At 37.0% G+C, this 18,159-nt stretch overlaps 1 protein-coding gene across 1 annotated transcript in view; it reads right to left on the bottom strand.

Moving 5' to 3' along the window:
• STK3 (serine/threonine kinase 3) overlaps positions 1–18,159 on the bottom strand; it is a 347,232-nt gene that overhangs the window by 262,195 nt on the left and 66,878 nt on the right. The window contains exons 5-6 of the mRNA XM_006900017.1: positions 5,304–5,468; positions 4,500–4,667 (exon numbers count right to left, since the gene is read on the bottom strand). Coding sequence (XP_006900079.1) covers positions 4,500–4,667; positions 5,304–5,468 — 333 coding nt within the window. The remainder of the gene's footprint in view (positions 1–4,499; positions 4,668–5,303; positions 5,469–18,159) is intronic.

Here is an 18,159-nt window from a genome sequence, read left to right as displayed (position 1 = left end):
GGCGGTGCGGTTGGCGCAGGATAGGGCAGGGTTTAGAGCTGTTGTGCATAGGGTCGCTATGAGTCGGAAACGACTCGATGGCACATAACAACAACCCTCTAACCTCTACTATCCTACTGCTTTTCCTACTTTCCCTTTTTCTATCCCTTTCTCCTCTTCCCCTTTTAAACATTTATACATATCTTGTTAAGTTATCCTTCTCTTTTCACAATAACGGTCGTCTGCAGTATTTGTCCTTATGAGATTGAGTTAGTTCGCTCAACATAACGCTCTCTAGACTCTCTCATGTTACATAGCATTTTATAAAACCGCTGTTCCTTAGTGCTGCATAGTACTCCATTGTGTGACTATACCACAATTTCTCAATTCATTCATTCATTCATTGATGAGCATTTGGGCTATTTCCATTTTAGGTTTTGTTGTTATTGTTGTTGTGTACCATCAAGCTAGAACCGACTCATAGCTGATCCTCCAGTGGGTTTTCAGAGGCAGTAAATTGTACAGAAAGAGACTGCCCATCTTTTTTCTGCAAAGCAGCAATTGGATTTGAACTGTGTTGATTACATACCACCAAGCCACTAGAGCTCTCATTTTAGGCAAATATCAATAGTAATTAATTATATAAAATACAATGTGTATGAATGGTTGTATAAAATACAATGTACATGAACAAAACACAATGTATAAACGTAAGGTTGTTTAAAACACAATATACATGCATAGAGTATAATGTTGTTGTTGTTGTTGTTTGTTGATTGCCTTCAAGTCAAGCATGACACATAGCGACCCTAAGAACAAAAGGCCTGAAGCCTCTCTCAACTATGGACATCTATCAAAGTTTATAGTTTCCGGAGGCAAATTTTTTAGGAAGTAGATGCACAAAGCAACAAAAATATGTAAATAAAAATTAAAAGCTACCTTTTGAAGAAAATAATAATATCCAGAGAATGTAAAACACTGACTTATAGTTATTAAATATCTATAAAACATCCCAAGAATACATATATTCATAAAGCAAAATATATATATATATATATATATATATATACACGATTAAATGCAAATAAGCAAATTTTTTACTAATAAGTTATTTGCATATAAACAAAGACTGAAAACCATTTTGACTCAAATTAAACCAGTTACCATGGAAGAAATACAAAAGGTCTTAAACTATTTACTTTCCACATAATAAAATACTGATCATCTGTTAAACTTTAATATAACTTCAGAAATAAAATATATGTTAACTGTGAAGTACGGAGACAAGGAAAGCATTTCAGTGGCAATCTTCTAAAAATTTACATACAGAAAACATGGCAATCACTGCTCAAGAATAAATTAGGAGTGATGTTAGGCAAAACTGCAGTCAGTCACTCTTTTCTACATGCACACGTGTAAAGGGAAAAGTTCTCTCTCTCCCCCGTCCCCCCTTATTCAGTAAGAAAATATTCCTGCAGATATTTTCAAACATTAAAACATAATTATTTCACTCTACCACTGGGCACTGGTGGCCTAGTGGTAAAAAGGAGCACTGCAAACCTGAAGGAATGCAGTTTGAATCCATCAGCTGCTCTGAGGGAGAAGGATGGGTAATCTCTTCTCGTATGATTAACTGTCTCTAAAAACCCACCAGCGGGTCAGCTAAGGGTCAGTTCTGACTCTATGGTACACAACAACAACTACCACAAAGGAGAGCTCTGGTGACCTACCTCATCTGTACAGAATTGTACTGCTAATCCAAAAGCTGTACCTCAAAGGGGATTCAAATTTACCAGTGGTTCCATCGGAAATAAACAATCTCTTCCAGTGCAATTTACAAGATCAGCTATGAACTGGTTCTAACTTGACAGCATTGAGTTTATATTTTATTGACCACTTGCTATGGGTCGAAGGTGGCACATAACAACAACTATAAATATATTTCAGTTACAAATTTATCAAAACTAGTTAAGTTTACCTTATCCTTTGTGTATATAACCATCCTTTTTATTAGAAAACTCTTCTTTGAATATCTATCTATTCCTATATTCCAAAGAGCTCTTACTCTAGCCACAAGAAAGTTAAGTTTCTTGTTATTAGGTGCCTTTGAGTCAACTATGATGCATAGCAACCCAATGAAGAACAGGCCTTGTCCCATCATGAATTATCAATCACAAGAAAAGGATATAAAACAAATTATACCAGCCTTAACATATTCAAATGATCCAATTTCAATTAACTTTAATTTTCCATTTAATGTAATTATTTCCATTTTCTAATTTAGTGCCATCTTTAAGTTTTTCATATTCCCCAGGATATAAAATTTGACGATATGCTATAAAAGCTTAACAATAAAAAAAAGTATTAATTTGTTGCTTATTTACTCATTTCTTCTTACTCCTAACTCTTTGTTTGCCTAAGCAAGGGGCCCTAGAACCTAGGCATGCTAAAAGGATGGCTGAAATAATGAACTAGGAAATCAATTCCTAGTCTATGTCTTATAAAAGTTAGCACACATGTTCTAGGATTGCCCCTAAGAAACATCATGATAAATTAAGAGAAGACCAAAGCTGTCAAGTATTTCATTTTACTTGGATCCTCAAACAAGACCAAAAAAAGTAACAGTTAAGAAATCAAATGAATTACTGCACTGGATAAATATATTACCAAGGACCTCTTTAATGTGCTAAAGAGCAAGTATATCACTTCAAAGACTAAGGTGCACCTGACTCAAACCATGTTCTTTTTCATTGCTTCAAGTTTTGGAAAACTTATCTGCAGCATAGACAAATTCTTATTCTCAAGCTGCCTCAAATGCAGACACATGGTTCATGGTTTGCCACTGATTACTATCTTCCATATCATCAACATCTGTGAAGCCAAAATAAGAGAAAGAGCTAACTAGACTGTGGTGAGTTCATGTGGTGAGCCTTGACTGAGAAGGCATTTGAACTAACTAAAGAATTCTGTCCTGCTGTTAATCTGGTTGAGGACGGTTGCTCACCAAACCTTAATGTGTGCCTTTGCCTCCCTCACGCTTCTATTTCCATAATAATCCCCAGAACTCTAAGTAGAAAAAGACAGTCTGTAAAGTCTGCTGGTGATTTGCAACGAATACTGACAGAAGTGCAGGAGTGCGGGGGGCCATGTCTAACCTCATAGGGATCAGTTTTTCCTGTGGATGTTGTTGATGGAGAGTTTCCTTTTGCAGATTGGTAGAGGTTGCACCAGGCCATCCCCACATTGTTGTTACTGTTGCTCCTTTAATTTAGGGACCATATTTTAGAATTCTTTGCTGTTTCAGAAACTAGCGCATATGGTTGGTTATATTTATTTTGCTAAATCATCTGATTGAGAATTTGTGCTCCTAATTTTATGTTGTGTTTTCAGGTAATTTTCAAGCAAGCAGTGATACATATTATTTTTGTTTTTTTCAATTTATATGGATAAGGAACATGATATATATTGTATTCAACTAAATTTTACAAAAATAATTCTCTTTCAAATTTATTAATAAGACAAGTCAGATTTTTAAAGACTTTCAATACACTGTTACCTACATTACTGAATTTCAACTCAAAATAGAATTGTGAGATCAGATATAATTCCAATTAATGTGTATCTTCAGAAATTCCAAAATATTACATGCTGTATTTCCTTTTCTGTGCCACTGATTTATGTCATACATTTCTCTGGTCACCCTGACACCATCTTCTTTTTTGGGCACACACAGAGATAATGTCTATTCTTTGGAGGTGACTATAGCCACTAGAGGGCAATAAGTTTACAAAGATAAATGTACTTATCTACTATGAACTGAGATTCACATCCTAATATATTGCAAATTTTCATCACAAACTCTAAAGCATAAGCAATTAGATTTTAATATAAAATACATACACTTCAAACTAAAAAAATTCTAGAAAAGATATTACAGAAGTATATAATATTTTTATCTCTATATATCTAGAGATATATTCAGATGCATAGAGATAGGTATTTTGTAAGTACAAACAAAAGAAATAACCCCAATTATTTTATACATTAAGCAGTAATATAAGAAATTGGGATTTTTATTTTTAATATCAGCCTCAGTCTAGAAAAAGTAAAAAGTCTAAAGTAAAGAACCCTAAGTCAAACAAAAAGACACAATGATAGAATGTACAGGGTAAACAGAAAAATGAGAACCAATTCTCCTTTAATTCCTCCACTGAACATTGAGAAAACAATAAATGAACACAGAGGGTTGTCAACCCTCTACATGAAAACAAGAAAAAAATTACAGGTTTATTTTAGGAGAGGAGAACAATACTAAGACAGAAATATAATCTTCATTTCTCACAAGTATATAAAGGAAGATAAGTCAACAAATACTGAACTCTGACAGGTAATTTTCTACTTTCTGCAAGGAATCTAAATTCAAATTATTTCATTAACTTACTTTTTATTGTTCATACTGACTGACACTATAAAATGATAACATTTCTAACATAAATTTTAAAAAACTAGTATTTTCTTACCCTCATTGGATGTATATCAGCATAAGGAGGTTTTCCTTCAGCCATTTCTATTGAAGTGATGCCAAGAGACCAGATATCTGCCACGCAGTTATAGCCTATTTCTTGTATCACTTCAGGAGCCATCCAAAATGGAGTTCCTATCACTGTATTGCGTTTTGCCATTGTATCCTGCAACAGCATTACACAGGCATGATTATTTGTACAAGGGCACTAAGGACATCCGTTTGACTGATGTATGTTAAACCCTTAAATATCACAGATTATATATGAAATTAACAATATTCCTAAAATTTGAACTAGTTATATGATATGGCATATGTAGGAATCTTCATTTAAAATACTTTGAAGCCACAACTAACTTCTCTCCATTATTTTTGCTTAGGTAATAAAAGATAGCTTTATAACAACAAAAACATAGAAATTAACTTAAGTAAGGTATGTGGCATATTTCATAAGCAGTTGTGCTGCGCTAACCCACACCTCTCTGGGAGTTTGAATCTACCTGGCAATCTCTTCTCTTGTAATTTACAGCCTTGAAAACACAATAGAGAGTCAGCTCTGAGTCAGTCCTGACTCTATAGTAATGAGTGATTGAGTTTTCCTTTTAAAAGATTTAAAGATATGAATGACATGTTTTCATATTGATTCGATGTCTCTTAAACTGTAAATAAAACTCATAAATCTCATTTTCCACAAGAACAATGAAGCTATCTACTTCTTCTGCAAGAAAAGATTATCAAAGTTTCATCATAATAAAACTTAAACAGATAAACCAAGGCATGTATCCAAAATTTATTTACTTACTGTTAACTGACCAGCCACTCCAAAATCTGCTAATTTTGCATGTCCTTCTGTATTAAGGAGAATATTCCCAGCTTTTATATCGCGGTGTATTTTCCTCATAAAGTGCAAATATTCTAGTCCTTTCAATGTAGACTTAAGAATGGTTGCAATTTCATCTTCTGTTAACTGGAAAGTAATATCAGATTTGAATGCCATATTAGATGAACTCTTAAAAGAGAACAGAGTAGCAAGTACTGTTTCTAATGACCATTAAACCTCTAAGATAATGTTAATGAATATAAAACCAAGAATCCTAGCCTAGTCCATAGGGTGTCTCAGCAGTTCGAAGTCTCCAATGGGAGAAACATAGGTAATCTCCTTCCGTGTGATTCATAACCTCGAAAACCCAATGGAGGGTCAGGATCAACTATGAGTCAGTTCTGACTCCAATACAATGAGTTTCAGCTTTTCAAAAACATGATTAAATGTCTCCTTTTTAAAAAGCAGAAATTTTTTTTAATTCTGTTGGAAACTCTCTCCTTTTAAAAAGTTACCTATGTCTGAATAATGGGCAAGTGACATTAATAAACATTCCTCCTAAGAACATATCTACATGGCCAATTAGCACATGAAAGATACTCAATATTAACTTATAAGCGACACACAAATCAAAACTTAAATCAAATGCCATCATGCAATTGCTAAGATGGTTACTATCCACTCTATCCCCTCAGGTTAAGTGTTGAAGAAGAAATGGAGAAAGCGGAAATCTCATCCACAGCTTGACAGAATGTAAAATGGTAAGCAGAGCCAAAGTTTGGTGGTTCTTCAAAAACTCAGAATAAAAATAACATATGTCCTTGCAATTTCACTCCTAAGCATACACCCTCAAGGGAAAGCAAACAGAAACTAGTATTATCAATGTTCAACACAGCATCATTCACATTAGCTAAAATATGGAAACAAACAACAGGTTAGTGGATAATCAAAAATGTATTATATCCATGCAACTAAATATAATTCCATCATATTATATTTGATGGAATTATATTTTGTTGCGCAGAATGAAGATGAGATTCATGTCTAACAGGGATAAACCCTGAAAACATCATACTGAGATTCAACTACTGGTAGTTCTTCATTTTAGAACAAAAGAAAGTAAATAAAAAAAAGAAATTAAAAAAGAAAACCTTTACCAGGAAATAATTAGTCCAAATGATCGATAAGATTGTACAGGCCACAACCTCCACTACCCACTGGGCCAACTGGAAGCACCATGAAAGACGGTGAAGTGGCTGAGGATGTTAACAATTTCAGCTTGCTTGGTTCCATAATCTTGGCATCAGCATTCAAGAAATCAAAAGACAAACTGTACTGGGGAAATGTGCTGCCAGGGATCTCTCCAGAGTACTGAAGAGCAACGATGTCAGTCTACAGACTAAAGGGAACCTGTCCAAGCCATGGTCTTCTGAATTACTTGCTATGTGTCAGACAGCTGGACAATGACTAAGGATGACAGAAGAATCAATGTCTTTGCACTGTGATGCTGGAGAAGAGTACTGAATATACCATGGACTGCTAAGAGAACAAATAGGTCTGTCCTAAAGAGGATGAAACTGAGCTGCTCCTTGGAGGCTAGGATTTTTAAGCTCCATCTCATATATTCTGGGCATGTGCCCAGGAGGGACCAGTCCTTGGAGAAGGACATCACGCTTGGAAGAGTAGAGGGACAGCTCAGGAGAGGAAGATCCTGGATGAGATGGATTGACACAGTAACAGGGGTTTTATGGATAGGTGTGTAGGAGATAATAAAATTGGCTCAAGATAGGGCAGGTTTCAGAACAACTATACATTGCATGTGACTCAATGGCACATAACAAGTATTATGTTAACTCTGGGGAGCTCTGGTGGCTTTCTGGTAAGAAAATGGGATGCAATCCCAATGCAAAGACATGGGGTTTGAATCCACAAGGTGCACCACAGGACAAAGATGAGGCACCTCCTGTGCAATTTATTGCCTCCGAAAACCCACTGGAGGATCAGCTACAGGTCATTCCCAACCCGATGGTAAACAACAGCAGTATTATTTTAGCAATCCATCTGTATGTTAAGACCCAAATGTAGTAACTGCATTTTAAGTCTCTTAACTTCAGTTATGAAATGAAACATTTCTATCCCTTAATGAAACTACTTTAAACTGCAATAAACAAGTATTTTCTAGAATAGAGAGGCTAAATGTTGTGTTAAACTTTCCTACTGCTTTCAAGTGTGTAAAGATTTTTTTTATGTGATTCTTGTACCTCAGTTAAGTAGAAACACATATTATCATCCCCAATTTATAGATGAGGAAATAAATTCAGAGGAATGATCTGCAGAATGTTATACAACTAATAAGAGCCGAAGCCCATATGTGAATCCATGCCTTCTGGTTTTATAGTCAATCTTCTATTATACCACTGCCAGATGTCACAATGTGAATTTAGTAACAGATTTCAATACAAGAAAACAGGATGTAACAGGACCTGTTCCAAAGGTGATATTTCAAATATCTTACAATCAGTAGAGATAATGACTAATCAACACTGTCACTAATCATAATACCAACCAGTCAGAACAGCCAACAACAGAGCAGATAGCAGCCATAAACAAGCACTCCAGGAGGATATCAGCTTGCAATGCCATCTGGTAAGTAACTGCCCCACCTAAGCATTCAAGTTTAAATAATTTTAAATAACATGACCCTCAGGCAAAACAAGTGTAACTGGTAACGAAGTCTAAAAGTAAACTGATTCACTTGGTCTTAAAACTCTACCCAAAACTCTGACCCATCAGCCAGTTTTCAGAGGCCGTAAATCACCCAGGAGAGTGCCCATCTTTCTCCCTCAGAGCACCTGGTAGATTCAAACTGCTCACCTCTGGGTTGATAGCACACTCCCTAGCCACCAGGCCCTCAGAGCTCCCCGGACCCAAAAAAGTAAACTAACACTGATAGAAAGAAGGTGGCTTTTTGAGTAGTTTGGATGTTAGTCCCTCTTAAGTACATATGACAATGAGAACCAATCCACAGCTGACCCTCCAGCAGGATTTCAGAGGCATTAAATTGTATGAGAGGAAATTGTCTACCTTTCTCCTGCAGAGCACCTGGTGGATTCAAACCGTGTACCTCTGCACTGGCAGTGCCAATTCCTTACAACTAAGCCACCAAAGCTCCTTAGGTAAACATAGAAACCAGATGCCAATAATTTATATATGTTTTTAAGTATTTCAATAAAACTAAAAGAAAATCAAAACATGTATCGTGTCACCAGGTAGGAGGAACATTTCTAATCAAAGATTTTAAAAAATATTTGTTAGCTCCCACCTAGATCTTGGTAGACTACAAAGATCCTGGTGATTTACTTCCAAAAATCAGTCAATAGGCCACAATGGTCTGATCCCAGTGGGCACGCAGTCATCATGCATCAGAGACAGGTATAACAGCAATTAACTAAAACAACTATGAGATATCATTTCACCCCAGTCAAAATAGCAAAATTTAACAGAACAGCAAGCAACAAATGCTGCCAAGGTTGTGGAGAAACTGGAACCCTGATTCACTGTTGGTGGGAGTGTAAAATGGTGCAACCCCTGTGGAAAGCAGTATGGCGCTTTCTCAAAAAGTTGCAAATAGAGATACCATTTGACCCAGCAATTCCACTACTGGGAATATACCCTGAAGAGACCATAGCTGACATCCAAGCAGATATATGCACACCCATGTTTATTGCAGTTTTGTTCACAATAGCAAGGAGTTGGAAACAACCTAAGTGTCCATCAACAAACGAATGGCTAGAGAAGCTGTGGCATATTCGCACAATGGAATACTATGCTGCATTAAAAAACAAGGAACTCATGCAATATTATTCAAAATGGTTGACTCTGGAGAACATTATGCTGAGTGAAATATCCCAGTCACAAAAGGACAAATATTACACGATGCCACTGTTGTAGAATGGGACTGTCCTTGGGGTTGGGGAGAGACTGAGTAAGATGGGCTCAATAATGTATACTGCACTGAAACAGAGGAGGGAGAAAACTGTTTAAAAGAGATATATAACTAGGTATTTCTGTCATCACAGGAGTCTAGAGCGAGGGCTACATGGTGGAGGGGACCTGGGGGAGGGTTTGTAAAACAATGTAAGAATCTTTTCTTTTACTTTTCCATAATTTTTGACTCATGTACTTATAACTTGTTAGTCAAATTTGTGTCTTCTAGGTTGCAACACCCCCATGATACATCTTCAAGGATATGAACATGTATGGCCAAGCACAATCAATAAGAGTGCATCTAAATTCCAAAATCAATCTCCATAATAGTCTATGTGTTTCCTACTGCCAAAGGGGCCCTTTAGAGTAGTGAGAGAAGATCTTCACCCTGAAACCCACAGCGTCCCTTTTCAGCAGGAAGTTGCTAAGAGAATACGCCATCCCCTTTTCCTTATGACTCAGGGTGAAGTCTCTCTCAGGGAGGAGTGATAGGGAATGGCAAAGGACACACTGACAAAGAAGATTAATCAGAACTGGCTTTGACAAGCACTGTGGCATTTGGACAAGAACAAACTGGGAGGAGGGTAGAGAGATTAGTGCAACAATGAATGAATGGAAACCCAAAATCTCTGTAAATGTTTATGAAAATTAATAAAATATAATTATAGAAAAAAAACCAGCAATTAACAACATTTAGTTTTGTTCACATAAAAAGTTAAAGCTTTAAAAACCTACCAAAATGTCTGTATCAAATATAGTACAATACTTGGTATATGAAAGCATTTAAAATATTAAGAGTTCATATAAATCCTTCAAGGGGTAAAAAACCAAAAACAAACTTCAATAAATAAATATGCAAGGAAATAAATATACAACTCATAAAGATGAAAACAGAGTCGATTACCATACATGGAAAACATTAAACTGTACTAAAAAAGCAAATTAATACAATGAAGCACCAACTATAAAAGTATCCCATATGGGTCACACTGTTGCTGAGAATAACCGCACATGTGTGGCAGACAAGAAGAGCCTGAGCCAAGTGCAAAAGTGATCTAGGAATGAACAAGTATTTTCCCAAAAGTCCTAGATAACATCCGTGCACTGAGAAGACATTTACTGAGTACTTATTCTACGTTAAATAAGAACATTTCTGACCTAGCCTAATGTGGTTCCAATTCAGCATGAAAAGCGAGACTTAGAAACTACTACTAAAAAAAAACAACTTTCAAAAGGAAATAGAAACACAGGAAAGAACACTAAATTATGGAAGAAAAACAAAAAGGTAGCATTAATTAAGAAAAACCATTTACCAATCAGAGAAATTAAGACACTATTGCCAGAGTAAAGTAACAAACTGAAGAACTAACTATAACAGTTCTGTAAGGGCACTGCAAAATCCAACAGGATCCCATCTCCCTTGTCTCATAAAAATGAGGAAAGTGCTGAAGAGCGATCGGCCAAATTTCAACCCTTTAGCAAGATATAGGTAAAGCTTAGCCAATTTCGAGGAATAAATACTCACCTGATTTTTTTAAATAGCAATGGTATCAAATTAATTTAAGACAAGTGCAATACATTTACAACTTGATTTCAAATACTACAAATATTATGGTGCCAAAAGAGAGGAAGGAAATCAGAACTGTGTACATTTCTCTATCTAGATGTTTGTATCATGTTTATTTCAAGTCCTTCAGATACATTTTGATATCTTGTCATTTTTTAAAAAGCCATTTTCTTTAATAAATAGAATTTTGTTTCCAAAAGCCTTAAATTGTTTTAACAAACTGAATTTACCTATAAACACAATTGATTACCAAAATAGCTAAAATTGTATTTGGCAACAATACCACGATGTAAAATTTAAAGTTGGTTTTGTGGTGTGTGTTTTTTCATTCCTATAATTAAAACATTTGAACAGCTCCCTTAGGCTCTAGCTCAGCTATTTCAAAATGGCTACACTTCTTCAGGAAACACAAAGGAGGGAAAATAAAGGAGAGATTTACTTCATACAGAAAAGGAATGTTACATTTCAGCTCTGAAAAGAAACTCTTAAATCCATTCTCAATCAACAAGCCAACATTTCTTTTCACAGTATTTGTCAAGAATTCCTTCAAATGCACAATTTTATCAAGAGTCCTTTATTTGTGGATTTCATTAGTTTATCTTCAATGCATTACGGGATTAATTTCACTTCTGTCACTATGTAAATGGGGCAATGTCATTTTAAAATCATTTGGATCACATTTTATAATCTATTAAGAAAAAAGAGGAAAAAAGGAGGGCAGGAGAGAGAATAAACCATGAATGAAATACTCAGCAATCAGGGATGGAAACAAGACTTTTATAGCTGAGCTAATACATTAAAAGACGGAAGTCTACATCTGGTTTCAATATTGGTATGAATTCACTGGCAAATTTAAAAAGAATCTCATTGCACAAAAACAAAAAGATGGTTTTGATAGGCTTTAGTCCTCTGGTTACTTTTGTTTCTAGAGTCATATGATTAGTATAATAATATGATACATTTAATATGTCACTGTGTATATGGTTTTGATAAAAATACACCCACCAACTTGTCTCAAGGGCACATACACAAACTGTTTTAAAATACCCATATTGCTTTAATGTTTTTATGTCAGTAAAAATGAATTCATATGAGGGTTTTTTTAACTTCATATAAAATTAAGAATTTTAATTTTCTAAAGCTGAGTCTTTGAGAAGCTTAGCTAAGCCCTACTGTTTCCACATAATTGTTAATACATATAAAACAATACATTTAATTCTATACAGAGTATGTATTCGTTTTTAATGGCACCAAAAAAGAAAAGCATGAAACACAGTTCTCCCTTTCTAGTGCCACAGGCAGAAGAATAACTTACTTTTTATTATAAAATTTTAAGTTTCAACTTTCACAGTGACGTTGCATAACTATTTGAGTTAAAAACCATTTGCCTAAAATTCACCAGTATTATTCCTGTACAGTGTCTTTTAAGACCTCATCCCGTATTCTGCAAGACTGGATTTATTTCTCTAGTGATAACAGCAGCTTCTATTTATTGAACTTCATGGGTAATGCAAATGGCTAAGCACCCAACTACTAGCTGAAGGAATGACAGTTTCAATTTACCCAGAGACACTTCAAAAGAGACTGGAGGATCTGCTTCTGCATGATTACAGCCTTGAAAACCCTAGAAAGCAGCTCACTCTGCACAAACGGGTTCATCACGAGTTAGAATCACAAATATGGTGACCACCAGTAATATTAAAACAGGCTTTCTTCAGGTATCATTTCAAATTCAAAACCACCACAGAAGGAAGACACAAGAGTTTACTGTGTAAGAGTCTATGTGTGTACATATGAGTTTAGCCTTTACGCAGTCCTCGTCTGCAAACTGTTAACAGTTTAGCAGGAAAGAAAAGACAACAGGAATAATTACAATACCAATCAATGTCTCCAGCAACAGTGCTGGCCATAGGAACACTCTAAAACAACAGTTCCCAAAACTCATTATGCACCAGAGCCAAGGCTCTTAAAAGAAAACTCGAAACCATCTACTATAACTTCAGGGCCTTGTCTAGTGTTTCTCCTGCCTGCCATAACAATCACCTCATCAGTGACGTCTGAGCTGTCTCCCAGAGCAGTTTATCAAGTTGCCCAAGAGGAAGGAAATAATAGGCATGCGCAATGAGGCAGCAAGCATGCAAATATATGAAGGCCAATACTAGTGAACGGACGTTTATGTTTGATTGTAATGAATATAGAAAAATAGGATAAAGTTAAACTAGGGAGGTTAGTTTTATGCACTTAAAAAATTTTAAGTGGAAAGACAATGTGATCATAGCTGACCTTTTAGAAAGAAAACTGTGAAAGCATTGAGGCAGAAACTAGAAGAAGGAAAACTAGTGCCGATAATGTAACAATTGCTGCTGTCATTAAGTGCCACCAAGGTTAGCATGCCTCACAGCAAGCCTACGAATAACAATGTGAACAGTGTCCGACCTCAATCCATTTTCACCTTTTTCATCGTCTCTGGCAAACCTAAGTCCATTTCTGCAGTCACTCTATCAAGCCATCGCGCTGGGAGACCTTCCTGTCTCTCACAGACCTTTCACCTTAGCAAGTGTAATTATACTTTGTCAAGAAACAGTGTCTCCTAGCAACATGCCCAAAGCATGAGAGACAAAGCTTCACCACCTTTGCCTCCAACGAGCACTCTGGCCACACTTTTTCCAAGACATATCTATCTGTCCTTCTGGCAGTCCATGAAATAGTACTTTTTTCCAACACTGTAACTCAAAGGCATTGATTCTTCATCTGCCACTAGTCACTGTCCAGCTCTTAGAGGCACAGCAACTAAAAGGACCATGACCTAGAATTGGACATGCCTTAATTTTCAAAGTGACATCCTTACTATTCAGAATTTCTGAGAGACCCCTGACAGCAGACATGCTCAGTGCAAGACTGCTATACCCTATTGCTGGTACCAAGAGTGCTGACTGATGATCAAAGAAAGATGAAACCACTGACTTCAATTCCTTCTCCATCTATCATTATATTGCCTATTGGCCCAGTGGTGAGCATCTCTGTTTTCTTGATGTTGAGATGTAATCCACACTGAAGGCTGTAGCCCTTGATCTTCTGCAGTAAGCATTTCAAGTCCTCTTTATTTTCAGCAACTAAGATGATGTCATCTGCATAATGCAGACTGCTGATATGTCTTTCTCCAAACCTGATGCCACATTTGTCTTCACAGAGTCCAGGTTCACAAATTATTTGCTCAGTACAGAGACTGAATAGGTACAGAAATAGGATACATCCCTGAAGCACAACCTTCTTGATTTTTAAATCATGCAGTGTTCCCTTTCTCCATTCAGACAAGTTTTTTGGTCTACAGATTTCACATGAGTACATTTAAGTGCTTTAGGATTTCCAATCTTCTCAATGATAGGCATTGTTTTTCATGGTCCACACAGTCAAATGCCTCTGCCTAGTTGTGGTGTTAAGGGTTTACTGTTCAAAATGGCTTCTCTATCCACTGACTTACTCTACCATGCACATAGGTGGGAATATGTGAATAGGGTGTGTTAGCCTAACCATAAGGACTGGCTAGTCTCACCAACCCACAAGTGGACTGGCTAGTCCCATTAAATCAAGCAGCAGAACTGGAGAGTCTCACCACCAGCAAAGCAGCAGGCATACAGTGAACACCCTTCAGGACCAGAGAGTCTTATACCAGATATTCTTCAGGGGCAACAGCAGTAATGGAAGTAGAGGACCTGACATGAGAGGATCTGACATGAAAGGAAGCTAACATTGGGACTGCTACCCCCCCACAGCTGACATGCCTTCAAGCACATTTTGGAAGCTGTCCTGATTGATTGCATTGTGCTTCTTGTTGCTGTTGTTATGCATAACAGCCCTAAACTCTGCTCTGCCCTGTGCCAATCTCACTATCTCTGACACACCCACCCCCATTACCCCAGTCACTGAATCAATCCACCTCACAGAGGGTCTTCTTCTCCTGCACTGTCCCTCCACCCTCCCATGTATGACATCCTTCTTCAAGGAGTGATCCCACATTGCAACATGTCCAAAGTATGTCAGATGAAGCTTCAGAATCTTTGCCTCCAAGGAACAGCCTGGTTTAACCGTCTCCAAGATGAAACTGTTCATTTTCTTAGCAGTACATGGTATATTCAATACTCTTCTCAAGCACCACAGCTCAAAGGCATCAATTCTCCTTCTGTCATCCCTAGTCACTGCCCAGCTCTCTGACACATAGCAAGTGATTTGCAAAGACCATGGCCTGTATCAGGCGCATCTTAGTCTCCAGAGTGACACCACTGCTCTTCAGCACTTTAGAGAGGTCCCTAACAGCAGGCTTTCCCATCACAATACATCTTTTAATTTCCTGGGTCCTGGTGCCAAAAGTGTTCGAGCCAAGCAAACTAAAACTATTAACAATCTTAATCTCTTCATCATTCATCCTGATGCTGCCAATTGGCCCAGTGGTGAGAATATTTGTCTTCTTGATATTGAGCCTCAGCCTTGTGACTTCCCTAATATGATTCTGTGAGGTAACTTGTGATTGCTGTGAAGCTGAACATTGTGACTCTAATGTGTCAAATGTGTTAATGGTTACCCACAGCAGACAGTGTTTGGTGGAGCTCCCCAATTAAAACAAGCTTGGAAGCAGGAGTGGCATCCACTTCCATAACAGCTTGTCTCCAGAAACACTATGAACCTGAAGAAAGGATGAAAATCATACAAGTGTCGAGGACTTTCGTTCAGAGGGTCGCTATGAGTGGCCTACAACTCGATGGCACTAAACAATAATATGATTCTGCATGCTATCATATTGGATTCTGGATCTAGTAAAGTAGTAAGATTGGGTTTGGGTGAGTAGAAAGAGGAACTGGAGCATAAAGGACATGACTGACCTCCTGGGAATTAGTTGTATGTTGTCAATGGGCATTGTTATGCTTTGTGGAATTGGTAAAGGTCAGATATGGTTGTTCACATGCAGCCCTTGCTCTTTTTACAATAGTCAATAAAATACAAATAGACATTCTTCTGGTATTTCCTGCTTTCATCCAGAATCCATCTGACATCAGCAATGATATCCCTGGTGTCACCGCTTCTTCTAAGCCCACTTGAACTTCCTTGTCAGTGTACTTTTCTAACCATTTTTGGATGATCTTTAGCAATATTAAATAGCAGTAGTAGGTATTGCCCTGGGTAAATCTGCTGTCAAGGAACTCCTTAAAGTGTCAAAGAGCAAAGATGTCAGTTTCAAGATTAAGGTGCATCTGATTTAAGCTATAATCTTTTTAATTGCTTGTTATGTATCTGAAAGTTAGACAATGACTAAGGATGACAGAAGACAAACAGATAGCTTTGTGTTGTGGTTCAGGAGAAGAGTACAGAATATCTCATGGATTGTCAAAAGAACAAACATAAGTCTTGGAGAAAGTGCAACTAGGGTACTCCTTAGAGGCAAGGTGAAGCTTGACATCATGTATTTTGGGCATACTGTTAGGAGGGGACAACGAAGAAGTGGAAGAACTTCAAAAAAATGGAGTGACAGTGATTGTAATAATGGCCTGAAGAATTCGATTGATGAGGAGAGTTGATGACTCTCAAGGAAATGAACTGACACTGTCACTTCAACAGCAGGCAAAGCAGAGACTAAAAATGGCATAGACTGGGCAGAGTTTCACTCTGATGCACACAGGGCCATGAGCTGGAATCAACAATAGTAAAAGTAGCTGTAGTAGTAACTAACAGATAGATGTGACTGTTGGATATTTTCAAATTAATTTCCATGTAATCCCAAGTGACAGTACAATTGACCCATAGTGTCTTCTCGCTATAATCTCTACACAAGCACAATTTAAGACCTTTATCATACAGAGCCAGTGAGTAGGTTCAAACCACCAGGTTTTCTGTTAACAGTATAACACTTAATCAGGGTGCAACAAGAGTTCCTTAACATGCATGTAACTTTGGCTACAGTCTCGTGAAAATTTCTGTAGTAGAATTAACAATAAACTCTACTGAAAGAAGTTAGATAAAAACACAGGGAATGAAGAAGAGTCAGAGTACTCCAGGAAGAAAACAGGGAAACTCCACAATTCTTTGTAAGGGAGCTCTGATGGCAGACTCTATAAGGAGTTGCCCTGCTAGCTCAAAGTTGTGTCTCCCTGGCAGTTCGAATCCAGCGGCCCATTCCTTGGGGAAAGATGAGCAAACTACTTCTGTGCAACTTACAGCCTCAGAAAACGGGCTGGAGGGTCAGCTATGAATTGGTTCCAGCTTGATGACAATGTGTTTGAGTTCTATAATTTAGATACTGTAAAAAGAACAAAGAGATACGTCTTGAAGAAAGTGCAGCTAGAGTGTTCTCTGAAAGCAAATATTATGAAGCTTCATCTCACATACTTTGGGCATGTTCTTAGGAAGAATTAAGAGATGATAAGGATGGAACAGCATATGACAGAGTTCAGATCAATTGTTCAAAGGGTTGCTATGAGTCGTACTCAACCTGACAGCACCTAACAATAACAGGCCAGACAAGGTCACAATGAGCAAGAGAAAGTGTAATACGTGTAATAGTCTGGGAGCCAATTTGTAGTCTTTTCTCACAAATTAAATTGTCCTTGAAGAGAAAAGATCCTATATGGCTTAAATACAGCCATTCCCCAAGTAAAAGCTATTAAGATATAAATATGATTTGGTTTAATAATACCATTTCTCTGAATATATGCAATTAACACAAGTATGCCAATAAACAAAAGTTCTGTGGTTTTGTTTATGACAGCAAAAAAATGAAAACTGAAGCTATTTTATCCAAAGATCTGGGAGAAAAAGATATAAACCTTAAGAGCTATATGCAGTAATAAGGGACTACCTCTAAGACATAACAATAGTTTAAAAAAGGGAAAAAGGCAAAGCACATGATATCAAAAATAACATGAATCTCTTATATGAATCAAGATATTCATACATAGATAGTAAAAAAATCCCACAAGAAACTATTAACTGGCTTACCTCAAAGAAGCAGAAGTGGGGGTAGGAGTGAAGATGACAACAGTGATTCTTTTTCACCCTTTGAAATTTTTCATGAACTTCTGCTATAATGTCATTTCCTTACCTCATGGAATTAAAAGTTGAGAAGAGGGAATTTACAAACTTTGGTTAATAACATAGAGAATTATACACTCTACAATCAACACCCCTTGGTACCTGCATTCAGGAGATCAGGAGACATGCCACACTACCAAGTCTGTACTCAGAGGCCTCTCCAAATTATTGAGGAGCAATGCTGTCAGTTTGAAGACTGAGACA

This window comes from Elephantulus edwardii, unplaced genomic scaffold (assembly GCF_000299155.1).
Source record: "Elephantulus edwardii isolate Elephantulus edwardi_28Jun2011 unplaced genomic scaffold, EleEdw1.0 scaffold00270, whole genome shotgun sequence".
In the NCBI taxonomy this organism is placed as follows: Eukaryota; Metazoa; Chordata; class Mammalia; order Macroscelidea; family Macroscelididae; genus Elephantulus; species Elephantulus edwardii.
This window is presented reverse-complemented; position numbering and strand designations above follow the sequence as displayed.